At 40.9% G+C, this 26,371-nt stretch overlaps 2 protein-coding genes across 2 annotated transcripts in view; one reads left to right on the forward strand and one right to left on the reverse strand.

Moving 5' to 3' along the window:
- Positions 1-26,371, reverse strand: part of OSBPL10 (oxysterol binding protein like 10) — a 371,839-nt gene that overhangs the window by 316,012 nt on the left and 29,456 nt on the right. The gene's annotated exons all lie outside the window — the stretch shown is intronic.
- LOC118903358 (ubiquitin-conjugating enzyme E2 variant 2-like) lies at positions 9,849-10,599 on the forward strand. The gene is given in 2 exon segments (XM_036868356.1): positions 9,849-10,027; positions 10,029-10,599. Coding segments are annotated over 2 exon segments (435 nt in total). The 3' UTR covers positions 10,285-10,599.

The raw sequence follows: 26,371 nt of genomic DNA on the forward strand, positions 1-26,371 counted from the left end.
AGCTTCAAACAGTGCTGCCCGGACTTTGAAGCATGTCTCCAGAGAGGCTGTGTGATATGACTGAGGCACAGAACCACCTGATACAGTTGAAAAGGGAGCACTGTTTTTGCTGTATACTGCCATGTTCTATCTCCCAGTGGTGCAGGTCAGCCCCTTAAGGCCTTAACCTCCTTCATGTTTGGATTCATCCCTTATCCCCCTCAATAGCTTCAAGGAGACTTAGCGTCTCTGCAGGTCCATTTTGGGCAGTGCACAGGCGGGGACTCCTTGGACTGTGGAAACAGCACTGCCACCAAGCGTGCATTCAAGAAATGCCAGATCGTGGCTCACTGTGACCCTCTCAGGTCCTCTCCCCTGACCTCTAGGTGTCTAAGGCCCCAGGAATGGCATGAGCTGTCACCAGGGGCACCCTTGCAAGTGACTGAGGTAGGCATAGCCAAGCAGATCTGGAGTGGTGCATAATGGTTGTGTACACATGGCAGCAGAGTTAGAGCTTGGCACGTTTCCTAGACGTGTTTGCAGTTTGACGAGGCCATGTGTCTAAACTATCATTATTGGAATGTAAAATGATATGAGTCGGGCTTCCCTGGTGGCGCAGTGGTTAAGAATCCGCCTGCCAAATGCAGGGGACATGGGTTCGAGCCCTGGTCTGGGAAGATCCCATATGCTGCAGAGCAACTAAGCCCTTGTGCCACAACTACTGAGCCTGCACTCTAGAGCCCGCGAGCCACAACTACTGAAGCCCGCGTGCCTAGAGCCCGTGCTCTGCAACAAGAGAAGCCACTGCAATGAGAAGCCTGCACACCACAATGAAGAGTAGCCCCCACTCGCCACAATTAGAGAAAGCCCATGCACAGCAATGAAGACCCAACACAGCCAAAAATAAATAAAATAAATTTTAAAAAAAACGATATTGAGTCGTTCTGGGTCTGGGACTTAAGACACTGGCCATGCCTCCTTTGTGATGTCTTTTAACAGCTGGAACCTAGTTGTGGCAGCCACCTAGCTTCCACCAACGACAATGACATCCCTGTGGGATGCTGGAACTATAACTCAGAAGAAACTTGGAAACGTGAATGATGACATGGAGAGGGTCATCTGTCCCCCAGACCAGGACTGTTCACAGTGAGATGGTTAAGTAAGAAAGAAATAGTGTTTGTTTAGGCCACTGTTTACACATTTTTGTTGTAACAGTTCACTGTACCCTGGTTAATATAATAGCCTTTATCAAGAAAATAAAATTACCATTTATTCTTAATTTTCTGAGAGTTTTTAGCATGAGTTGTTTAATTCGATTAAATGTTTTTTCTATATTATGATAATTTTGTGATTTTTCTCCTTTAATCAATTAATAGGGTCGGTTGCATATAGAGATTTTCTAACGTTGAAGCATCCTTGCATTATGTACATGTATGTCTGTTTATGTGTGTGTATAATACACACACACCCATATATATATACATAGTTACTGGTAGATTTAGTTAACTAATATTTAATTTAGAATTTTTGCATCTGTAGTTGTGAGGTAGGCCTTAAATTAGTCAGGGTTTAATTGCATGTATGAAGTCACATAAGCAGGAAGAGTTTAAATTTAGGGAATTGGGTGCTTATAAAGTCATAAAAGGGATGGTGAAGCAGGCGCTAGGCTGGGTGTCCAGGAATGACTCTCAGAACAGACCATGGGTGTTATTTCCACTGCCACAGCTGCAGAGGAAGAACTAAGAACTGCCACGGAGGAGCAGCTGCCAGATCCCACCTGGAGCTGTGACCTACAGGGCAGGAAGCTGCCGAACCATCACGACAGCTGCTTGACTCCAAGGAGCTAGTGATTGGACACAAGAATGCAAACGCCAGAGCCTGATGCTTCCAAAACTGCCTCTCAACACTCACAGCTAGCGACTGGACTCCAAATGCTGCTCTAGTAGTGTCTCCATGACCACGCTAAGCAAAGTAACAGCAAGAGCCGTGGGAAGATGGCCTGTTCCACGCTTGGCACGTCTACATTTTATTCAAGTGCAGCTAATTGTTGAAACTTCATCACACCAAGAACTCCAGCTGCAAAGGAGACTGAAAAGGGTTGCATTTCGTTTTCCGGGTTTTGCAGTACGGATGGGTTCTAGAAGAGAATCTGTCCCTTGCATCTTCCAGGTTCTGGCAGCTGCTGGCATTCCTTGGCTTGTGGCCACAACCCTCCAATTTCCACCTCTGTCTTCACATCACCTTCTCCTCTGTGTGTGTCAGATCTCTGCCTTTCTCTCTCTTTCTCTCTTTTTTTTTTTTTCAGGCCACGCCACGTGGCATGTGGGATCTTAGTTCCCCGACCAGGGATTGAACCCATGCCCCCTGCAGTGGAAGTGCAGAGTCTTAACCACTGGACCACCAGGGAAGTCCCTGTCCACACTTCTCTTAAAAGAACACTTGTGATTCATGCAGGGCCCACCCAGATCATCCAGGATAATATCCCCATCTCAAGATCCTTAACTTAATCACGTCTGCAAAGACTTTTTTCAAATAAGGTAACATTTACAGGTTCCACGGATTAGGAGATGGACATTTGGGGGAGGGGGCATTATTCAGTCTATAATAGGAAAAACTAAATAAATCGTGGTATATTCCTACAGTGAAATATTTTGCCATCATTAAGAAGAATGAAATGGAACTACATATATTAATATGAAACTATGTCAAGATGTACTGTTAAGGATTAAAAAGTACATTGCTGAACAATAACTATAGTATTATCCTACACTATAATTTATATATATTAGATATGTGCTTACGTGTGCTTAAAATATACTTCTGAGTACATGCACGAAAGTAGTAATAATCACCTCTGGAGAATGCAACTGGGGATGGATCAGGAAGATAAGAAAATTTACTCTTCCTTTATACTTTTCTACATTGTTTAGATTTTTAAAAATCATGGACAGGATATTTTTACCATCACTATAAAGTGCTTTTGTTATAAAGTATTCTCCAGCCCATCTGCTTAAAGTGCCCTGGCCCTGCCATGCAGAAATTATTTGTTTTCCCCAGCAATCCTTTTTTGCACAAGAATCAGAACAAAAGAATCATTTTCCAGTGCCCTGTGAAGGTCTGTAGTTGCCCTCTTTTGCTGTCTGTTGTTGAACCTGCCGTGATACGTCATAATAGGAGCGGAGAAAGAAGCTGATGACTCAGCTTCCAGAGTGAGCAAACACGTGAGCTATTCAATTCACCAGCACATAAACCTGCAACTCTACATCCACCTCAGGCTATGTCTCTTACGAGCTGGAGAACCTTAAGCAAGTGACTTAACCTCTCAGACATCCTTATCTATAAAATGAGAAAATGTGCTTGGCGTGAGCTGAGTTGCTATCTGCCTAGGTATAAAGAAAGCATTGGTGAAATTCAAAGTGGTGAATAGCAGGGAGGATATCACATATAAAATCAGATTTGAAATAGCCAGGTGCACTGCAATCAAATGACCCCTGCACCACATGGGAATTCTGGGTTCCAGTATGGGTGCCAGTGAGTCCCAGCTGTGTGACCCTCACACAAGCCCCTTCCCCATTCTGGCTCTAAGTTTCAGCAACTGAAAACTGAAGGCACCTAACTATGATCTGTAAGGTCCCCTCTGGCGCTCACATTGTATAATTTGGGGGACTTGGACACAAAATTCACGTCTGTGTTTGTCAATCAAAGTGTTTCTGAAAGTATTTATAGAAAACACTCTTATTACCTTGAGGATAAAAATTTGGATTCTTTAATGGACTGAACTGTCCCCCCTCCCAAATTCATATGTTGAAGTCCTAACCCCCGAAATGATTGTATTTGGTGATAGGGCTTATAAAGAGGTAATTAAAGTTAAATGAGGCCAAAAGGGTGGGGCCCTAATGCAATAGGATTGGTGTCCTTATAAGAGGAGGAAGAGGGGTGACATTAGTAAGATGATGGAATACAAGTCCCAGGCCCCGTTCTCCCACAAAAATACCTTTCATGATTGAAAACTCTCAAAAAACTAGTTATAGAAAGAATTTACCTCAACATAATAAAGGTCATATATAAAAAGCCCACAGGAATTCCCTGGCAGTCTAGTGATTAAGACTCTGCACTCCCAATGCAGGGGGCACAGGTTCAATCCCTGGTCGGGGAACTAAGATCCTGCATGCCGCATGGCGCAGCCAAAAAAAAAAATTTTAATAAATTAAATAAAATGTGCTTCCCTCTAAAATAAAATAAAATAAATAGAAATAAAAAGCCCACAGCTAACATCATACTCAACAGTGAAAACTGAAAGCTTTTCCTCTAAGATCAGGAATAAGGCAAAGATGCCCATTCTCATCACTTCTATTCAACACAGTATTGGAAGTGCTAGTCAGAGCAATTAAGCAAGAAAAAGAAATAAAAGCCATCCAGATCAGAAAGGAAGAAGTAAAATGATCTCTGTTCGCAAATGACACACTCTTATATGTAGAAAACCCTAAAGATTCCACAAAAAATCTCTTAGAACTAATAAAGGAATTCAATAAAGTGGCAAAATACCAAATCAACACACAAAAATCACTTGCGTTTTTATATACTAACACTGTATCCAAAAGAAAAATTAAGAAAACACTCCCAATTTTAATGTTTAGAAATAAATTTAATGAAGGAGATGAAAGACTGGTATACTGAAAACTACAAAACATTGCTGAAAGAAATTAAAGAAGACCCAAATAAATGGAAAGACATCCCATGCTCCTGGCTTGTAAAACTTAGTATTGTTAAAATGTCCATATTATCCAAAGTGATCTATAGATTCAATATTATCCCCAACAAAATTCCAATGACATTTTTAATGGAAATACAAAAAATAATCCTAAAATTCATATGGAACCACAAAAGATCCCAAATAGCCAAAGCAATCTCAAGAAAGAAGAACAAAGCTGGAGGCATCACATTTTCTGATTTCAAAATGTAATACAAATCTACAGAAGTTAAAAGTATGGTACTGACATAAAAACAAACATATAGACCAAAGGAAGAGAATAGAAAACCCAGAAATAAACCCAATCTTATATGGTGAACTTGAGACAGGCTGAGACCTGGGACCTGGGACCCTTTGCTGCAGCGCTTGCACCTGGACAAACATCTCCTCAGGCAACAGAAGACAAAGAAACTATAAGGGACTAAAAATAACTGCATGCATGTGCCTTTTGGGGCAAATTATGAACAAGATACAAAAAGGCCAGAATCCAGTTGCCACTTCTGAGGTGTCGGGAGCAAAAGCAGGGTACTGCGCATGCTCCCTGCACACAGCACCACCAAGGGGGTGGGCAGACCACCTGAGCCACCCCTCCTGCCTGACCTACCAATCCGCCCCCACCCTCACCCCATATAAGGAACCAGCTCACCCCACCTCAGGGAGCAAGCAAGGACACATGTTACTTGTTTTTTCTTCCCCCTGCTACAGCATGAGTCCCAGTAAAGCCTTGCCTGAATTCCTCTTCTGGCCTCTTATCAATTTCTATTGATTAAAGAGTCCAAGAACGCAGGTCGGTAACATACTGATCTTGAACAAGGGCGCCAAATACACAATGGGGAAAGAATAGTCTCTTCAACAAATGGTGTTGAGAAAGCTGAATATCCACAGGCAAAAGAATGAAATTGCACACCTATAGGACATCATACACAAAAACCAACTCAAAATGGATTAAAGACTTACATGTAAGATCAGAAACTGTAAAACTCCTAAAAGAAAACAGGGAGAGAGCTTCTTGACATCAGTCTTGGCAATGATTTTTTGGATTTGATACCAAAAGCACAGGCCACAAAAGCAAAAATAGACAAGTGGGACTACACCAAACTGAAAAGCTTCTGCACAGCAAAGGAAACCAATAACAAAATGAAAAGGCAACCTATGAAATGGGAGAAAATATTTGCAAACCATATATCTGATAAGGCATTAGTATCCGAAATATATAAGGAACTTGTAAAACTCAATATCAAAAACACAAGTAACCCAATTACAAAATGGGCAAAGGACTTGAATAGACATTGCTCCACAGAAGACATACAATGGCCAACTGGTATGTGAAAAGGTGCTCAACATCCCGAAGCACCAGGGAAGTGCAAATCAAAACTATTATGAGATATCACCTCACACGTTTTAGGATGGCCATTATCAACAAGACCAAAAAGAACAAGTGTTGGCCAGGATGTAGAGAATTGGGAATCCTTGTACACTGTTGGTGGGAATGCAAATTCATGCAGCCATTATAGAAAATAGTATGGAGATTCCTCAAAATATTAAAAATAGAACTATCATAAGGTCCAGGAATCCTACTTCTGGGTATAGATCCAAAATAATTGAAATCTGGATTTCAAAGATATCTGCACTCCCACGTTCATTGCATTATTATTCACAATAGCTAAGATATGGAAACAATCTAAATGTCTACTGACACATGAGTGGATAAACAAAATGTGGTGTACACAGAGAGAGAGAGAGAAAATGGAGTAATATTCAGCTTTTAAAAAAGAAGATGCTACAACCCAATCAAACTTACTAATTCTGTACAGTCAAATGTACATTTTGCTAATCTTTTCCTCTCTCCAAATATATACCTGTTACACACAAACACACATGTGAATATCATCCCATGTTTGTAAAGATTTATCAATACTATAGCACTTTGATGTATACTATGCATACTATGAAGCTATATTATGTGATTTAACAGTATTTCATCATAAGTCTATAGCATAGTTGGTTTGGTCTAAGTAAAAACTTAAAATGAGATGTTTTATGTTGTCAATTTTTGTCATTACAAACAATACTTCAATAAACATTCTATACATAAAAAGAAGAGAGAAGATCCTGTCATATGCACATATGCAACAACATAGGGGAACCTATAGGATATTATGTTAAGTGACATAGGCCAGCTACAAAAGGACAAATACTGCATGATTCCACTTATATGAGGAATATAAACTAGTCGAACTCATATAAGCAGAGAGTAGAATGGTGGTTGCCAGGGGCTGTGGGAAGGAGGAAATGGGGAGATGTGGCTCCATGGATAAACATTTCTGTTAGCACAGGATGAATAGGTTCTGGAGCTCTGCGTACAACATAGTTAAGAATACTGTGTTTTGCGCTTAAAAACTGGTTAAGAGACTAGATCTCAAGTGAAGTGTTCTTACCACAAAACAAACAAAACATGAAGAGGAAGAGACACCAAGGATGCGTGTGCACAGAAGGCAGCTGTCTGCAAGCCAAGGAGAGAGGCCTTAGGAGGAAGCAAACCTGCCAGCACCTTGATCTTGGACTTCCAGCCTCCAGAACTGTGAGAAATAGATTTCTACTGTTTAAGCCACCTGGCTGGCAGCATTTTGTTATGGCAACCCTAGCAAACTAATACGGGGTTTAAAAGCCAGTTGTGGTAGGAGCTACATTTAGGAATAATCAAGAGATTTCGTGGAATGGTTAAGCATTATAAGAGCTTTTCCTGAGCTGGCAAGCCACAACTAAGGAGCCCACGAGCCACAACTAAGGAGCCAGCGAGCCGCAACCAAGGAGCCCACAAGCCGCAACTAAGGAGACCTCCTGCCACAACTAAGACCTAGCACAACCAAATAAATAAAATAAATTAATTAATAAATATTTTAAAAAGAAAAAAAAAAAAGAGCTTTTCCTGACTTTATAAAAGCCATGGACAGATGCTATCTCTAACAGTTTTTGGTGGTTAGAATAGGTTATCGAAATCTAGTGCAGTTTTTCAAAGTCTCAGGTTTTAATTCTCCTACCAGTTCAGCTGGGGAGACAGAATTAACATAGCACAGCGGAATAATAGTACAGAGCTTGGAGCAACCTGGACCCGAATGAAACTGCTTATTAGCAGGATGACCCTGGGTCAGTTACTTCATCTGTCTGCATCTGAGTATTCTGATACCTACCTCGTCGGGTTATTGGGGGAGTTAAATTAAGGAAAAGACTGTAAAGACCCGGCAGCCCCATGGCTTGTGCTTCGTGGCTGTTAACACGTTTTTGACAATGAAAAGTCATTACTGCTGCTCTCCTTGCAAACCTCATCACTTTGCAAAGAAAATACTATTTTCCAATAAAATATTTCCTAGACTAAATTCTTTACTTTAGTGGTTTGCCGATTAGGAGGCCTGAGTTATTGAGCTTTGACTTACGTGCCAAGCACATTGAATTTTTCATACATTATTTCATTCAAGCTTCTAGATACCCTAAAAGACAAGTATTATTATTATTCCCATTTGACAGATGAGGAAACTAACACGCAGAGAAGGTAAATAGCTTTCCAAAGGTCCTACAACTAGAAACACCAGGTGTTTGACTCCAAAGATCACTTTCTTAGCTACTATGCTATACTGGTCTCAAAATATATATATTTTGATTGCTTAAATATAATTAACTTAAGTAAATATAATTACTTTTTATAGAACTACACATTTTCCCTATGCTAAGTGTTTTATATTTTTAATTTTCACAACAACTTTATAAGGTCAGTACAAGATTCTATCAGTTTTACAGAGGAGGAAACATGCTTAAATAACTTACCTAATGTGATTTAGGAAGTGGCAAGGCTGAGATTCAAATCAGGTCTGTTTGGGTCCAAGGTCCTGGCTCTTTGTGCCCTGCCTTAATGCCTCCACGCTGTGTTTAGACTGCACACAGCACTGCAAAGTGCACAAAACTGGAATTTAAGAGACCTGGGTTTTCATCTTGGCTGTGTTACAAACAGGCTGTGTGACATCAGGTAAGTCATTTCACCTCTGAGCCTCGATTTTCTCATTTGTTAAAAAATAATTTATCTTCTTAGCTTTAACGTTCTATCACGCCAGGTGAATTCTGAGCAATTACATTCATTGTATCGCTAAACTTAAAGAAATAAGTGATTACAGACTCCTAAAAAAAACTAGAGCTGTTAAACCTTATGGTAAAGAAGTTTGATCCCAGTGCTTTGGAAATCAGCTTTGTAGATGGATTAGCGCACCAGTGAATGGGCAGTGGGAACAAAGATCACGCTGAGGCTCAATATCAAAAAAAACATACAACCCAATCAAAAAATGGGCAGAAGACCTAAATAGACGTTTCTCCAAAGAAGACATACAGATGGCCAACAGGTATATGAAAAGATGCTCAACATCGCTAATATTAGAGAAATGCAAATCAAAACTACAATGAGGTATCACCTCACACTTGTCAGAATGGCCATCATCAAAAAGTCTACAAATAATAAATGCTGGAGAGGGTGTGGAGAAAAGGGAACCCTCTTACACTATTGGTGGGAATGTAAATTGGTGCAGCCACTATGGAGAACAGTATGGAGGTTCCTTAAAAAACTACAAATAGAGTTACCATATGATCCAGCAATCCCACTCCTGTGCATATATCTGGAAAAGATGAAAACCCTAATTTGAAAAGATACATGCACCCCAATGTTCATAGCAGCACTATTTACAGCAGCCAAAACATGGAAGCCACCTAAATGTCGACTGACAGATGAACAGATAAAGAAGATGTGGTATATGTATACAGTGGAATATTACCCAGCCATAAAAAAGAATGAAATAATGCCATTGGCAGCAACATGGATAGACCTAGAGATTATCATACTAAGTGAAGTAAGTCAGAGAAAGACAAATATCATATGATATAACTTATATATGGAATCTAAAAAAAATTATACAAATGAACTTATTTATGAAACAGAAATAAACTCACAGACATAGGAAACAAACTTTTGGTTACCAAAGGGGATGGGGGGAGGGATGAATTGGGAATTTGGGATTAACAGATACACACTACTATATATAAAATAAACAATAAGGGGTGCGTCGGGCTGCAGGAGAAGATGGCGGTCTCCACAGGCATTAAAGTTCCTCGTAATTTTCGCTTGTTGCAAGAACTTGAAGAAGGACAAAAAGGAGTAAGCGATGGTACGGTTAGCTGGGGCCTTGAAGATGATGAAGATATGACACTTACAACGTGGACAGGCATGATTATTGAGCCACCAAGGACAAATTATGAAGACAATATATAGCCTGAAAGTAGAATGTGGACCTAAATACCCAGAAGCACCTCCATCAGTTAGATTTGTAACCAAAATTAATATGAAAGGAATAAATAATTCCAGTGGAATGGTGGATGCACGGAGCATACCAGTGCTAGCAAAATGGCAAAATTCATACAGCATTAAAGTTGTACTTCAAGAGCTAAGACAGCTAATGATGTCCAAAGAAAATATGAAGCTTCCACAGCCACCAGAAGGACAAACATACAACAATTAATTTTAGTGGATTTAAAACTTGTCTTAAATCAACAACCTTCTATTCATGTTAATGTCTTGATTAAATATCACAATGCAAAATACCCACACATTAAGTAAGATAATTCCAGCTGGTAAACATGACCTGGACATCTGTAAGAGTATATTTAATATATGTACACCCATTATGTTTTCAGGTAACAGGAGGAAAATTCAGCACAGTTTTTTTTCTTGTTAAGGCACCGTCATTTAAGCATGAACCTGGAGTACTCAGAGTGGAACTCAGGTTTCCAGGTGGAAGAACAGCGAGAAGTGTCAGATGGCTGTGCAAGCAGATGTGTTTCTTATTAATTATTATTTTTTTTTTAATTTTTTTTTTTATAGCTACCTTATTTATTTATTTATTTATTTTTGGCTGTGTTGGGTCTTCGGTTCGTGCGAGGGCTTTCTCCAGTTGCGGCAAGCGGGGGCCACTCTTCATCGCGGTGCGGGGACCGCTCTTCATCGCGGTGCGCGGGCCTCTCACTATCGCGGCCCCTCCCGCTGCGGGGCACAGGCTCCAGACGCGCAGGCTCAGTAGTTGTGGCTCACGGGCCCAGCTGCTCCGCGGCATGTGGGATCCTCCCAGACCAGGGCTCGAACCCGTGTCCCCTGCACTAGCAGGCAGATTCTCAACCACTGCGCCACCAGGGAAGCCCCCAGCAGATGTGTTTCTGAAGAGAAAGCTCAAGAAGGAAAACCCGGAAGGGCTTGCTCTTGCTTAGCGAAAGAGCTTCCGTTCAAATTGTCTAAAATAGCAGGTACAATGAATATTGTCACAAAATGTGTTCATTTTTGAAGCGGTATAGGTGCTGACTACTAGTAGTATCAAAAATACGTTCAGGATTGTTTTGATACCTGTATTTATAATAAAATTGTTGTGGGGAGGTGGACGGATTTCCGTTACAAGCTGTTCCTGGGTGTTCCATGTACCAGACGCGGTGAAGAGTTGTTTACAGTCTTTGTTGGACAAACCATGCATTTACATTTAAGTGAAATCAACAAAAAGGAAATAGATGTATGGATATGTGATTTTGAGATTAACGTTAGTCTTAAATTGTAAATAAAATGTGGAATGTTTAAAAAAAAAAACAAAACAATAAGGACCTACTGTAGAGCACAGGGAACTATACTCAATATCTTGTAATAAACTATAATAGAAAAGAATCTGAAAAATAATATATCTGTACATATATATACATATATGTGTATATACTATTATAACTGAATCACTTTGCTGTACACCTGAAACATTGTAAATCGACTATACTTAAATTAAAAAAAGAATCAGATTGAGTATCTGTGATCAGAGACAGGTATTCCTTCTCACTCTGCTTCAGTTTGCTTTTTGGTTGAGTGGAGAGTGCTCTAATACCTGTATGTTCACCCTAAGAAGACTCCTTCAAGTACCAAAAAAAGAGTGAGCAAGAGAATAGATGGGAAACAACATTGGAAGAAAGTTAATAAAAATGCAAGACACCCTCTTTGAAGAGGTCTTCTTCGTCCCCGGAATTGAACATCAGTGGCTGAGTTTGGAGTTTGGTCCTCTGTGTTCATTAAACACAACAAGAAAGAAAATATTGTTTCCTGTGTGATCACATTGGAAATAACGGAATATAAACAAGCAGAAATCAAAAGGAAACCACAGTTTCAAAGAACTGAGTAGTGAAAAGTTGAGAACAAGAAGTGAAAGAAGAAAAACTTCAAAATTGGTGGATATGAGAAAAAAAAAAAAATGGTCCACAAGGGAGAAAAAGGGAAAGTGAGAGGGGAAGAGGAGGGGGGAGAAATGGAAAAAAGGTAATTTCCACCAAGAGAGAGCCCAAGCCACTCTTGATTTGAGGGGGTCATGCAAACATCACCTCATTCTGATTTTAGAAGATCACCCTCAAAACTCTCTTGAATTGAATTCCACACATTTTTGAGCCCTCCAAAGTCCACAGGAGTTTGAAGAACTGGGCCATCCTTCAGCAAAGTTGAAGTTGTTCCTCTATTCAGCCACCAGGGGGTGGCACATTCCACTCAATACAACAAACACTTCGAGGTTACCAAGTGCAGGGTGCCCTAGAGGCACCAGGAATGAGGCACCATTCTTTGTACACAAGTATACTTGATAATCTATTTACACAAATAATCAGAGCTCAAGAAGGAATGAGCTATGGAGTGGTATTTGAACTAAGTCTTTAAGGAGAGGTGGAAATTCATACTAAGCAGAAATGTGTGGTAGGAGGAAAGTTCTGAAGAAAGGAATACATTTGCAAAGAAAGACTGGTGACAAAGATCATGTAAGCTTCTATTAGATAGTTGGAATAGAAAGCATTTTCTTAACTTGATGTTTTCGCACATTCAATGGCCACACACCACTTAATGGGGATTGGTCACATGTGTAAATAATTGAGTGGAAGTGAGTTATAAAAAAAGATTCAACACATTTAAAAAATGCAATTATACAAGTTGTTAAATGTGAAATTGTTTGCAGTCTTTCATCATGTTATCTCCACTTGGCTCCATGATCAATAGCTTGAATTGTAGTCTGATTCTTCATCAAGTTAGTTCCCTTTTTTATCCTTTCTTTCTTTTTTTTTTAAAGCTTTTTTTAAAAACTAAATTTATTTATTTATTTTTGGCTGCATTGGGTCTTCATTGCTGCGCACAGGCTTTCTCTAGTTGCAATGAGCGGGGGCTACTCTTCGTTGCGGTGCGTGGGCTGCTCATTGCGGTGGCTTCTCTTGTTGCGGAGCACAGGCTCTAGGCGCATGGGCTTCAGTATTTGTGGCTGGCGGGCTTAGCTGCTCTGCGGCATGTGGGATCTTCCCGGACCAGGGCTCGAACCTGTCCCCTGCACTGGCAGGCGGATTCTTAACCACTGCGCCACCAGGGAAGCCCTATCCTTTATTTCTATTTAACTAGAAAATAGAAATTAAATCACAATTACATTGTGATCTTTGGCCAGGGTAGCAAGGGCCTCTGCTTCTTCGGATGGTTCTAGATATTTGTTCAAATGTGGACCCCAAAGTGATGGAGGGATTTCTCTCCAAATTCCACTCAAAATGCTCTGTAGAAGCAGAGTTAATGAGCCTATCACACAAAACATCAGAAATCTGGATGCCTGTGCACTTTTATGATACAATTGGCTCTGACAGTGAATTTTCATGATTTGGTGCAGCATTTGAATTTTATCTTTTGTCCTTTTTATTTTTTTACAGCTTTATTGACATACAATTTAAATACCATAAAATTCACCCATTGAAGTACACAGTTCAATGAGTTCTAGTAAACTTACAAAACTGTACGATCATCACATTTGAATTTTAGAACACCCCTTCCTCCAATTCCCTAGAGTCCTTTTGCAGACAATCTCCCTTCCACATCTAGTCCCAAGCAACCACTGATCTACTTTCCGTGTATCTAAATTTGTATTTTCTGGACACTTTTCATAAATGGAATCATACTATACTCATTTTTTGCATTTGGCTTTTTTCACTTAGCATAATGTTTTCAAGAGTCATCCCTTTTGTAGCACATCTCAGTATACTGGTACCCTAATTGGCATAATAATACCTTATGCACATTTGAGCTTTAATAGTAAGTTTTTGAGATTGAACAACATAAGTACTCCAACTTTGTTTTTCCTTTTCAAAACTGTTTTGGCTCTGCAAGATTATTTGTGTTTCCATATAAATTTTCTGATCAGAGGACTTCCCTGGTGGTCCAGTGGTTGAGAATCCGCCTTCCAGTGCAAGGGATACGGGTTCGATCCCTGGTCAGGGAACTAAGATCCCACATGCCGTGGGGCAACTAAGCCCGCATACTGCAACTACTGAGGCTGCGTGCCACAACTACAGAGCCCATGTGCTCTGGAGCCCGCATGCCACAACTAGAAAGAAGCCTGTGCACTGCAGCGAAGAGCCTGGCACCACAACGAAAGATCCCACACGCTGCAACTAAGACCCAAAGCATCCAAAAATAAATAAATAAATAATTTTTTTAAAAAAATTTCTGATCAGCTTATCAATTTCTGCAAAAAGTCATCTGTTGGGATTTTGTTAAGAATTGTGTTGAGTTAATCAGTTTTGGGGAAATTGCCATCTTAATAATATTGAGTCTTCCAATCCATGAACTTATGTGTATTTATTTATATTTTCTTTAATTTCTCTCAGCAATATTTTGTTGTTTTCAGTGTATATATCTGGCACTACTTTTTAAAAATTATTTATTTATTTATTTATTTATTTTGGCTGTGGCCGGTCTTAGTTGCGGCACTCAGGATCTTAGTTGCGGCACTTGGGATCTTAGTTGCGGCACTTGGGATCTTAGTTGCGGCATAAGGACTTCTTAGTTGCAGCACGCAAACTCGTGGTTGCAGCACGCATGCGGGATCTAGTTCCCCGACCAAGGATCGAACCCTGGGCCCCCTGCATTGGGGGCGTGGAGTCTTACCCACTGGACCAGCAGGGAAGTCCCTGGCACTACTTTTGATAAATTCATTCCTAAGTATCTTGTTCTGTTTGATTCTAAGTTGAATTGTTTTCTTATTGTCCTTATTATCCTGGCTAGGACCTCCAGTACAGGGCTGAATAGAAGTGATGAGAGTAGATAGTCTTGGGAAGGGAAGCATTTAGTCCTCCCCCATTAAGACTGATGTTAGCTGTAGGTTGTTCATGGATGCCCTTTATCAGATTGAGAAGTACCCTTCTATCTGGTTTATTGAAGGTTTTTATCATGAATGAATGTTGGATTTTTCTATATTATGGAAATGATCATGTAGTCTTTTACTTTATTTGACTTTATAAGTATAGTGTATTAAATTAATTAAGGTTTGGATGCCAATTCAACCTTTCATACCTAGGACACAGGATATACTGGGAATACACTCGGTCAGGGTGTATAATCCTTTTTTCTACATTGATCAATTTGATTTGATAGAGTTTTATTAAGAATTTTTGTGCTTGTGCTCATGAGGAATTTTGATCTGTAGTTTTCTTTTCATGTGATATCTTTGTCTGGCTTTGGTATCAGCGTAATGCTGCCATCACATGTGGGGGCTCTTTGTTACTGTAGCCTAACCTACCCTAGACTGAGTGATACAGCTGCTGAAAAGAATGATGCAGGTCTGTATTTTCAATCTCCAAAATACAGTGTTAGTTGGTAAATGCATGTTACAAACTCTATGGTATATGGTGTGCTATTATTTGTATAAGTAAAAACAAATCTATAAACATTTATGCATAGGCATAGCATTTCTCTGGAAAAACATGCAAGGAGTTGAAAATAAGGCTGCCTCTGTGAAAGAAAATTGAGCCACTGGGATAGAGGGAAGGAGACTTCTTTTTCCTGTTTATCCTTTCATACCTTTTGAATTTTGTACCATGTACAGGTATTACCTACACACACACACACACACACACACTTTTAGTTTATAAAAATATTTATAGTATAAGGAAGCATAGCCACAAACAAGCTGAAAGTCACAGAAATGAGCTTTGTCTGGGAAGAAACGCTGGAGCAGGGCGTTGGGCACTGTTCTCAGCTCCGTGGCCTCCAAGACCAACTCCTTGGTCCTCACTAAGATTCTGTAAGAACCTTAATATTGTTTAAGGAGTTCCTTTTCTGATTAATATAACTTCAACTTAGAACCCAGATTGATGTGATTACAGGGATGCCTAAAGGGACGGCCAAAGGAATTATGTGTGTCTGAAAGATCCCTTAGTGACTATTACTCCAGGGTGCATCCTACCGCATACCACTGGTCATGAGAGGAAACCCTCCATCAATTAATATATGCAGTACATTTTGCCTCATGAACAAAGATTGTTCTTGGGAAATGACCAGCGATGCTAACGTTCCCTTCATTTCCAAACAGGGGCCCTCACAGCTGCGCTTTGCAGATGGTGCACAACTTCTGCTATTTTTAGCCGAGAGCGCTCTAAGCTGAGGAAGCAGGTGCAGGACCGAAATTCCCCAGAGCCCGCTTCACTTCCTTGGTAATACCCTCACTTCTGGGCCAGAGATGCTGCACTGGCATCCACAGATCTGCATCAGCCCCCAGACTGACTGTTGTCATGCCCAGAGAGGACAAACTTTGGAGTTCTAGGAGACTAGCTTGAGTGAGAAGAGCCATGGCCAGCCAAGGAGTCATTTATTAATAAAATGGTATGTGGGGACTTCCCTGGCGGTCCAGCAGTTGACTCTGTGCTTCCACTGCAGGGGGCGTGGGTTTGATCCCTCATCGAGGAACTAAGATCCCACATGCCAGTGCGGCCAAAATAAATAAATAAATGAAATGATATGTAAATTAATACCTTACGTTAGCTATAAATGATTATGTATGAAAATTATAAAACATGGATTGGAAGATACAGACCAAACTCATCAGGGCTGACTGAAGTCAGGGCACAGAACAGGAGAGGAATCGGGTTGGGGCGGTGATTAAAGGGTATGCCGGCTTCATCTATGATGTTTCACATTCGTTAATGAGAAGACGAGATGCAAATCAGACGAACATTAACAGTTATTAATTCTTGACGTTGGGGGAATTCTCTGGCAGTCCAGTGGTTAGGACTCGGTGCTTTCACTACCAAGGGCCTGAGTTCGATCCCTGGTCCGGGAGCTAAGATCCTGCAAGCCGGGCAATGAAGCCAAAAAATAACCCCAAAATCTTGATGTTGGAAATGGGAGTATTTGCTAAATTTTTCTATATATTTTTCAGTATGTTTAGCTCAAAAAAAAAAAAACTAATAGAAAATTGAATATGTTCAGATTTTTAATTTAATTTAATTTAATTTTGGCCACGGCCACACAGCTTGTGGGATCTTAGTTCCCTGACCAGGGGTTGAACCTGCGCCCTCGGCAGTGAAAGTGCGGAGTCCTAACCACTGGAACACCAGGGAATTCCGTTTTTCTTTTTCTTTCTTTTTAAAAAAAATTTTTTTTGGAATGTGTTCAGATTTTACGCAAGAGGATTTTCTGCAGATTCCTGCAAAAAATGGAGACGCCTCTTCAGGCTTCACAATTTAGCTTTATCTCACAGCAAGACAAGACCTAGAGCTTCCTCCTTCCTGTTCTCTTCCTGATGGAGCAATGGAGAGAATGGATAGCTGTCTTCTATCTGTCAGTCACCTTGGCCTTTTGAAACTAACTAGCCGCTGGGTTCTGGAAGTGGGCTCTGGATGGGGGCTCAGCCTGGGATTAAGGGAAACATTGAGAATTTCCCTCCCCATTCATGATGCCCCCGCCACTTCAGCAGGTCCTCTCTTTAGCTGGTATCTTTCAACCCATCTCTCAGCCCAGAGCTTACGTGGTCCGGCTCAGGAAGGAGGACATACAGACACTCTCTCATACACACATGTGCTCACATAGGTAGATGTGGCAGTCAACTTGGTCTTGACGTCAAATGTCTGTCCAACTGTGGGTCACAGTCAAAATGTCTGAGAGCCACTATCGTAAGTAATGCAAACATAACATGGCCGAATCAGAGATCTTTATTCCATTCACTTTCTTCTCTCTAAATGTCTGAAAAATGTCCCTCCCCCATTTTCTCCATCTCGGTAAATGACACCACCATCTGACCCAACTGCTTCAACCAAAGACCAGAGTGCTCTCTTCCCTCACCCTCTACATCCCAGCCACCATCAGCTACAGAATAGATAACAGATAATTCTTTCATCGCAAGTATTGGTTTGTAAAACTTGTGTTTTGGACACAGACACGCATACCCACACACATAATATGCACACTTAATTGCAATATAAAATGTATTTCTTCCCTTTTCTTGAAAAGGAAGAATGTTACAAAGAGGTGGTTTTTATATTTTAAGCCTCTCTAAGCAGGTTGGAAACATTTGGAGCTCACAGATTCTTTATTTCCTTGTTTGTATTTTTAAATGTTTGGTATCCTCTTCATTCTGTCGTCTTTCCTTTTCTATTGCTAAGAAATCTGCTCCTTTTATGAGAAATAATTGATGGAAGGTAGGAGGAAAAAGAGATTGTGGAAGGTATGGTGCATTTTTAGTTTGCTGTGTCCTTATGGATGGATGTGAGGACCAACTAGAAGTCTGCTCTGTGCTCTGGATTCCCCAGCTCTCCATCTAGACCTCCTGTGGCACTTCCCACTTTTGACCTTGTGCTGCAGTTACTGGAACACATGGTTTATCCTCTCTAATTACCTATACCCTGCTTGGGAAAGGTTCCTTCTATATTTTACCTGTGTTCCCCCCCAGCCCGCCCCATCATCAGAGAGCCTAGCACAGTCCATTACAAAAATCTTTTGAAGGGAACCCTCCTATACTGTTGGTGGGAGTGTAAGTTGGTGCAGCCACTATGGAAAACAGTATGAAGGTTCCTCAAAAAACTAAAAATAGAATTACCATATAATCCAGCAATCCCACTCCTGAGCATATATCCAGACAAAACTATAATTCAAAAAGATACATGCGGGCTTCCCTGGTGGTGCAGTGGTTGAGAATCTGCCTGCCAATGCAGGGGACACGGGTTCGAGCCCTGGTCTGGGAAGATTCCACATGCCACGGAGCAACTAGGCCCGTGAGCCACAACTGCTGAGCCTGCGCGTCTGGAGCTTGTGCTCCGCAACAAGAGAGGCCGTGATGGTGAGAGGCCCGCGCACCGCGATGAAGAGTGGCCCCCGCTCGCCACAACTGGAGAGAGCCCGCACACAGAGGCGAAGACCCAGCACAGCCAAAAATAAATAAATAAATAAATAAATAAAATTTTTAAAAAAAGATACATGCACCTCTATGTTCACAGCAGCACTATTCACAATAGCCAAGACATGGAAGCAACCTAAATGTCCCTCGACAGATGAATGAATAAAGAAGATGTGGTACATATAGACAATGGAATATTACTCAGCCATAAAAAAGAATAAAATAATGCCATTGGCAGCAACATGGATAGACCTAGAGATTATCATACTAAGTGAAGTAAGTCAGAAAGAGAAAGACAAATACCATATGATATCACTTACATGGGGAATCTAAAATATGGGACAAATGAACCTATCTACGAAAGAGAAACGGACTCACGGACACAGAGAACAGACTTGTGGTTGCCAAAGGAGAGGGGGTTGGGGGAGGGAAGAATTGGGAGGTTGGGGTTAGCAGAAGGAAACTATTATATATAGGATGGATAACCAACAAGGTCCTACTGTATAGCACAAGAAACTATATTCAATATCCAATGATAAACCATAATGGAAAAGAATGTAAAAAAAGAATATATATATATGTATAACTGAATCACTTTGCTGAACAGCAGAAATTAACACAACATTGTAAATCAACTATACTTCAATATGAATAAATTTATTTTATTTTTATTTTTGGCTGCATTGGGTCTTTGTTGCTGCATGCGGGCTTTCTCTAGTTATGGCGAGCGGGGGCTACTCTTTGTTGTGGTGCGCTGGCTTCTCATTGCGGTGGCTTCTCTTGTTGCGGAGCACGGGCTCTAGGCGCGTGGGCTCAGTAGTTGTGGCACACGGGCTTAGTTGTTCCACAGCATGTGATATCTTCCCAGACCAGGGCTCGAACCCGTGTCCCCTACATCGGCAGGCAGATTCTTAACCACTGCACCACCAGGGAAGTCCCATAAATATATAAGTAAATAAACAAATAAATCTTTTGAGTGACTGCCTAATTCTAAATGCCTTCCTTCCTCCCTTCTTTCTATCCTTCCTTCCCTCCCGCCTTTCTTCCTTAGAGAGCTGGAAAGCCGTGCTTTAAGAAACTCTGGGGCTTCCCTGGTGTCGCAGTGGTTGAGAATCTGCCTGCCAATGCAGGGGACACGGGTTCGAGCCCTGGTCTGGGAGGATCCCACATGCTGCGGAGCAACTAGGCCCGTGAGCCACAACTACTGAGCCTGCGCGTCTGGAGCCTGTGCTCCGCAACAAGAGAGGCCGCAATAGTGAGAGGCCCGCGCACCGCGATGAAGAGTGGCCCCCACTTGCCGCAACTAGAGAAAGTCCTCGCACAGAAACGAAGACCCAACACAGCCATAAATAAATAAATAAATAATAAAGATGCCAGGGAGAGATTTGCATACAATATGCATTAAAAAAAAAAAAAAAAGAAAGAAACTCTGCTTTCAGCTGGAATCCAGAACAAAAGGGGCAGGGCCTTTGGTCCAGAGAGCATCCCCCCGTGGCCCCTGCCCTTGTCGATCTGGTAAACAGGCCTGCAGAGAAGAAAGTGTACAGTGGGCATGAACACGCTAAAGAGAGACAACGCTCGTCAAGTGGGCACAAGCAGAGTTTGCCAAGTGTCCTTGCCGATGTGAGGGAAGAAATCCCTTTATCTCATTCCTGTGGGGAAATTCCTCTTCCAGCGAGTTTGGAATGACACTAACCTCTAAGGTTATTTCCAACACTCACTCACAGAAATGAGCAAAGGCAGCCTGAGGCCCGTCCTGGAGTCATGAATCAACTTTACGCGCCGGCAGAGGTCACTGGTACACCTCAGCACTCTAGTGCTTTTTCTCTTAGGGAGTTCAACTTGACTGCCAGGGAATCTAATACACATGGGAAGAGAGCCAGTGAAAATAAGGTGAAACTGCATCATCTCACTCTAAGGGGGAAAATATCTGAGGTAGAGCCAGAGAAACCATATAGAGACACATCGTTTTTATTTGCCAGATAATGGGGCGTAGGGCAGTGATTACGGTTTCTTTATGTCTCACGTGGCTCCAGGTGCAACCACCAGCAATCAACACATAATTTTTAATAATAATAATAATGTTATATCCAAGAGCAATAAATCCTCTAACTTTGCCCATTGAACGTAGCCTGTAAACCGTTTCTTGAAATTGCTTTCCAGCCAGTTTCAAACATGATTCTATTAAACCATTAAATAAAACAGAAGAGACTGTGTCATAAAGTGAGAGTGAGGATTATGTCAAAGGAGGTTAGAGGCTAAACTTATAGTATCTAAATTTTGTTGAGTAAGCAAGTGATAAAATTTTACTAAGCACAACCTTTAAGTTATATAAAATATTCTCTGGTTGGAATCACATTTTGTCCAAAAGTACTTCTTTATCTCAAGGGGGTGGTAAGATGATATGAAATATTTTAACAAGGGAAATAGAAAGATTGAAAATAATCAAGGAGAACTAAAGTGAACTTCACCTACAAAAAAAAGTAAAACACTTCACAATTTTATTTTATTTTATTTATTTATTTATTTATTGGCTGCGTTGGGCCTTCGTTGCTGCGCGTGAGCTTTCTCTAGGTGTAGCGAGAGGGGGCTACTCTTCATCATGGTGTGCAGGCTTCTCACTGCGGTGGCTTCTCTTGTTGCAGAGCATGGGCTCTAGGCACATGGGCTTCAGTAGTTGTGGCACAAAGGCTCAGTAGTTGTGGCGCACGGGCTTAGTTGCTCCGCGGCACGTGGGATCTTCCCAGACCAGGGCTCGAACCTGTGTTTCCTGAACTGGCAGGCGGATTCTTAACCACTGTGCTACCAGGGAAGCCCCACTTCACAATTTTAGAATTTCAAGGAGAGAAATTGGGTTTGTCCTGTCGATATATTTTAAGCTCACAGATGAAGACAAGGTTGCTGGTATTTAGAACTTTTAATTTTCATATATTGAACATAATTTTTTTAAATTATGATTTGGGCCAGAGGCCAACTTCTTGCAAAAATTTTTAGATTGTTTCCCATTATTTAATCAGAAAGGCTTTGAATATACTGAAAGACTCCACAAAATTCTGATGTTAGTAACTTAAAAAAATTTTTTTAATTACTTAATTAAATTATTTTAAATGTTTTTTTTAATTGAAGTATAGCTGATTTAATGATATTAGTAACTTTTAAAGAACTATTTGGTGGTAGACTCAAGAGGGAAAAACTGATACAGGAAGAGCATATATATAAAAGCAAACAATAAGAAATAGGAAATATAAATGCAATAGACAGTCTCATCAGGTACACAGCCGGCCACCCCAGAAAGAACCTGGAGATGGGAAAGTGGGGGTGGGGTGGGGTGTAGGATACACCATAAAGATATTTTATAGAAAAATATGCTAATTATCATACTAAGTGAAGTCAGACAGAGAAAGACAAATATAACATGATATCACCTATATGTGATATCTAAAACTTTTACAAATGAGTCTACACACAAAACAAACAGACCCACAGACATACAAAACAAACTTATGGCTACCAAAGGGGAAAGAGAGGGGAGGGATAAATTAGGAATATGGAATTAAGAGATACCAACTACTCTACATGAAATAGATAAACAACAAGGACCTACTATATAGCACAGGGAACTATATTCAATAGCTTATAATAACCGATAATGGAAAAGAATCTGAAAAAGAATATATATATATATGTCCCTGAATCACTTTGCTGTACACTTAAACTAATCACTTTGCTGTACACTTAAACTAACACAATATTGTAAATCAACTATAGAGCAATTAAAAAAAGAAAAAAAATATGTTAAAACAGAAACTCACAACAGATAATGTCATCTGTGCAATAGGATCAGATACTGATGTTATTTTTTAATAAAAATATTGCGGGACTTCCCTGGTGGTGCGGTGGTTAAGAATCCGCCTGCCAATGCAGGGGACACGGGTTCGAGCCCTGGTCCGGGAAGATCCCATATGCGGTGGAGCAACTAAGCCCGTGCACCACAACTACTGAGCCCGCATGCTGCAACTACTGAAGCCCGAGCACCTGGAGCCCATGCTCCGCAACAAGCCCATGTGCCGCAACTAGAGAAAGCCTGCACGCAGCAACAGAGACCCAACGCAGCCAAAAGTAAATAAATAAATAAATATATTAATTTTTAAAAATTATATATAGAGAGAGAGAGAAAAAAAAAAAAAAAACAATGATTGGAAGAGCCCTTAAGTGTATATCCATTCATTCTATCCCTCAACCTTCTGGCAGGAAAAGAACTCAAGCTATCTTCACAGATTTAACAAGCAAAAAATAAAAGGCAAATTCATAGAGACAGAAAATAGAACAGAGGTTAAAGTTCTACGTTATAATATTTACCATCTTAAGCATTCTAAGTGTGCAGTCCGGTGGCATTAAGTACATTCACATTGCTGTGCAACCATCACCTCCATCCATCTCCAGAGCTCTTCATCTTGTAAAACTGAAACTCTGTGCCCATTAAACACTAACTCCCTGTTCTCCTCGCCTCCACCTCTGATAACTAACCACCATTCTACTTTCTGTCTCTATGAATTTGACTACTCCAGGTACGGCATTATGGGGTTTTTTTAAAGCTTTTTTTAAAAATTGAATTTGTTTTGCATATCCTTTATTTTATTTATGTAGTTAATTTTTTTGGCCACTCCATGCGGCATGTGGGATCCTAGTTCCCCGACCAGGGATTCAACCCGTGTCCCCTGCAGTGGAAGCGCAGTCTTAACCACTGGACCGCCAGGGAAGTCCCTTATTATGTTACATATATTTTACCACAAAAAAAAATTTTTTTAAGGAAAAAATGAGAAACTTTTCCCTCCTTTCCATCCCAATTGCCCTGCCCTGGCCACACCCCCATTTTTGTCTTATGCATTATAGATGGTGGTAGTAGCCCCATAACTAGTCTCCATTCCAGAGTCACGACTCTGACCCGGGACCCACTCACCTCTCCATTTCCACTCTGAAACTGTCAAGAGTTTACTAATTCCTACACAATCAAATACGAAATCCTTAGATTGCCTCAAGGCTAACAGGGGGTAAACCCCCAGCACCTCCCAACTTGCTAAGATGCTGCTCCTCAGAGTGACACAGGGAGACAAGTGAAAGACAGAGGTCACACGGCAAAGTCTGAAAGAAAAAAAAAAAGACCTTCCCACTAAATGCTGTGTTTGAACAGACACTGATTGTAAAACACACTCGGGATGGTACCCCCTCTGCACCATGGACAGCCACAAAGTAGACGACTTATCCCCTCATTCTGACCAAACACCTAGGCAGAAGTCCTGCTAGTTTAGGCAAGCTAGTTGATCTAAACTGGTATGAACCACCTACTGTATAGGACAAAGAACTCTACCCAGTACTCTGTAATGACCTATATGGGGAAAGAATCTAAAAAAGAGTGGATATATGTATATGCATAACGGATTCACTTTGCTGTACACCTGAAACTAACAGAACATTGTAAATCAACTATACTCCAATAAAATTTTTTTTAAATAAAAATTAAAAAAAATAAACTGGTCTAAACCAAAGTTGGGCCTCACTGTCTGGCACCCTCGCCATTCAATTACAACAACTACCATTACTGATGCGCCCGCTGCATCTTGGGAGGTGAGCATCCTCTCAGGCAGCAGTCCCAGAACAATAAGTGCTGGAAGAAAGGGCCCCCCATGCACCTCATCTGACAGAGAATGTGCCTCTGGGCTCACTAGGAGGGCTGGGCAGCAAGCAGGAGGCAGATGGCCCTCTCACTCCACTGGGCAGCTTCCTGGACTGGTTCTGCAGTTGGAGAATCTTAGAATGTGAGCAGAAAAAAGCCTCACAGGGACTTCCCTGGTGGCGCAGTGGTTAAGAATCCACCTGCCGATGCAGGGGACACGGGTTCGATCCCTGGTCCGGGAAGATCCCCACATGCTACGGAGCAACTAAGCCCATGCGCCACAACTACTAAGCCTGCGCTCTAGAGCCCAGGAGCCACAACTACTGAGCCTGTGTGCCACAACTACTGAAGCCCACGCGCCTAGAGCCCGTGCTCCGCAACAAGAGAAGCCATCTCAACGAGAAGCTCGTGCACCGCTAGGAAGAGTAGCCCCCGCTCGCCACAACTAGAGAAAGCCCACTCGCAGCAACGAAGACCCAATGCAGCCAAGAAAAAAGAAGAAAGCCTCACGGTCACCAGAAATTGTTTTGGAAAACAGTGCAGTCCAGCTCTCCATCAGCCTGAAGGGAGAAATCTGACACCTCCCTCAATGAAGGGGGTAAAAACAGTCCAGTCACCTGACCGGTGACCATCTCCTCATTCACAGAGGAGAGAATCTGTACATCCTAGAAGAGATTCTGCAGCTTTCAAGGGAAAGGGAGCATCATTCTGAGGACTTCGGGGGGGGGGGGGGAAAGGGTTTTTATATAAGAGCAAAAAAGTTGTTTATAAAATATCTAAAAGATCTGGAGTAACGTAGCAGAGATAAGGGAGTTGCACTGAGAGTTCCAGAGATTTGCAAAAGGGTCCGCTTGAGATTTTGGCAAAGTGCTGATTTCTGCCTGAATCTAGAGGGAAAATCACCAGAAAGGAGTAGGTGGACAGATCTAAAAAATCAGAAGTACTGATACATGGGTGGGCCTCAAAAACATTATGGTCAGTGAAAGAAGCCAGGCACAAAGAACTGGATACTATATGATTCCATTACATGAAGGGTCCAGAAAGAACAAATCTACAGATAAAGAAAGCAGACCAGTGGTTGCCTGGGGCTGGAGGTGGGAATGAGGGCTGACTGCAAACAGGCATGAGTTATAAAATGGCATGATGGAAATGTGCTAAAATGGATTGTGGTGATGTGTGCACAACTCAGTGCATTTACTAAAAATCACTGAATTGTACACTTAACCACGGATGAATTTCACAGTAGCTAAATTATAACTCAATAAAGTTGTTCAAAAAAAAAATACAAAAACCATATCCTAGACAAGAAGAATAAAATAAATTGACAAAAAGCCTTATCTAGAAGTTAAGATGGATTAAAGACTACTCCAAGTAAACTACAAAGACAAAATAAAAAATTAGTAACAATCTAGAAAACAGTAAGATTAATATAAAAATTTTAGGAGCTATTAAAGAATTAATAAAGAGCTAAACTTCAGAAAAAATGTATTTTAAAAAAAGAAGAAAAGAACATAGAAATTCTAAAGGAGATGTGAAAAGACAAACTGGAGCTTATTGAAATTTTTGATTTTGAGCAAAAATTGGTTCAAACCAGGCAGCATCCATCTAGCAGAGAGAAAGGAGCTCTGAGAAGCTACACAGGATAAAAGACTTTTTTTAAAAATTGAAGTACAATTGACTTACTTACAATATTATATTAGTTTCAGATGTACAACATAGTGAGTTGATATTTTT

This window comes from Balaenoptera musculus, chromosome 11 (genome assembly GCF_009873245.2).
Source record: "Balaenoptera musculus isolate JJ_BM4_2016_0621 chromosome 11, mBalMus1.pri.v3, whole genome shotgun sequence".
NCBI classification, from domain to species: domain Eukaryota; kingdom Metazoa; phylum Chordata; class Mammalia; order Artiodactyla; family Balaenopteridae; genus Balaenoptera; species Balaenoptera musculus.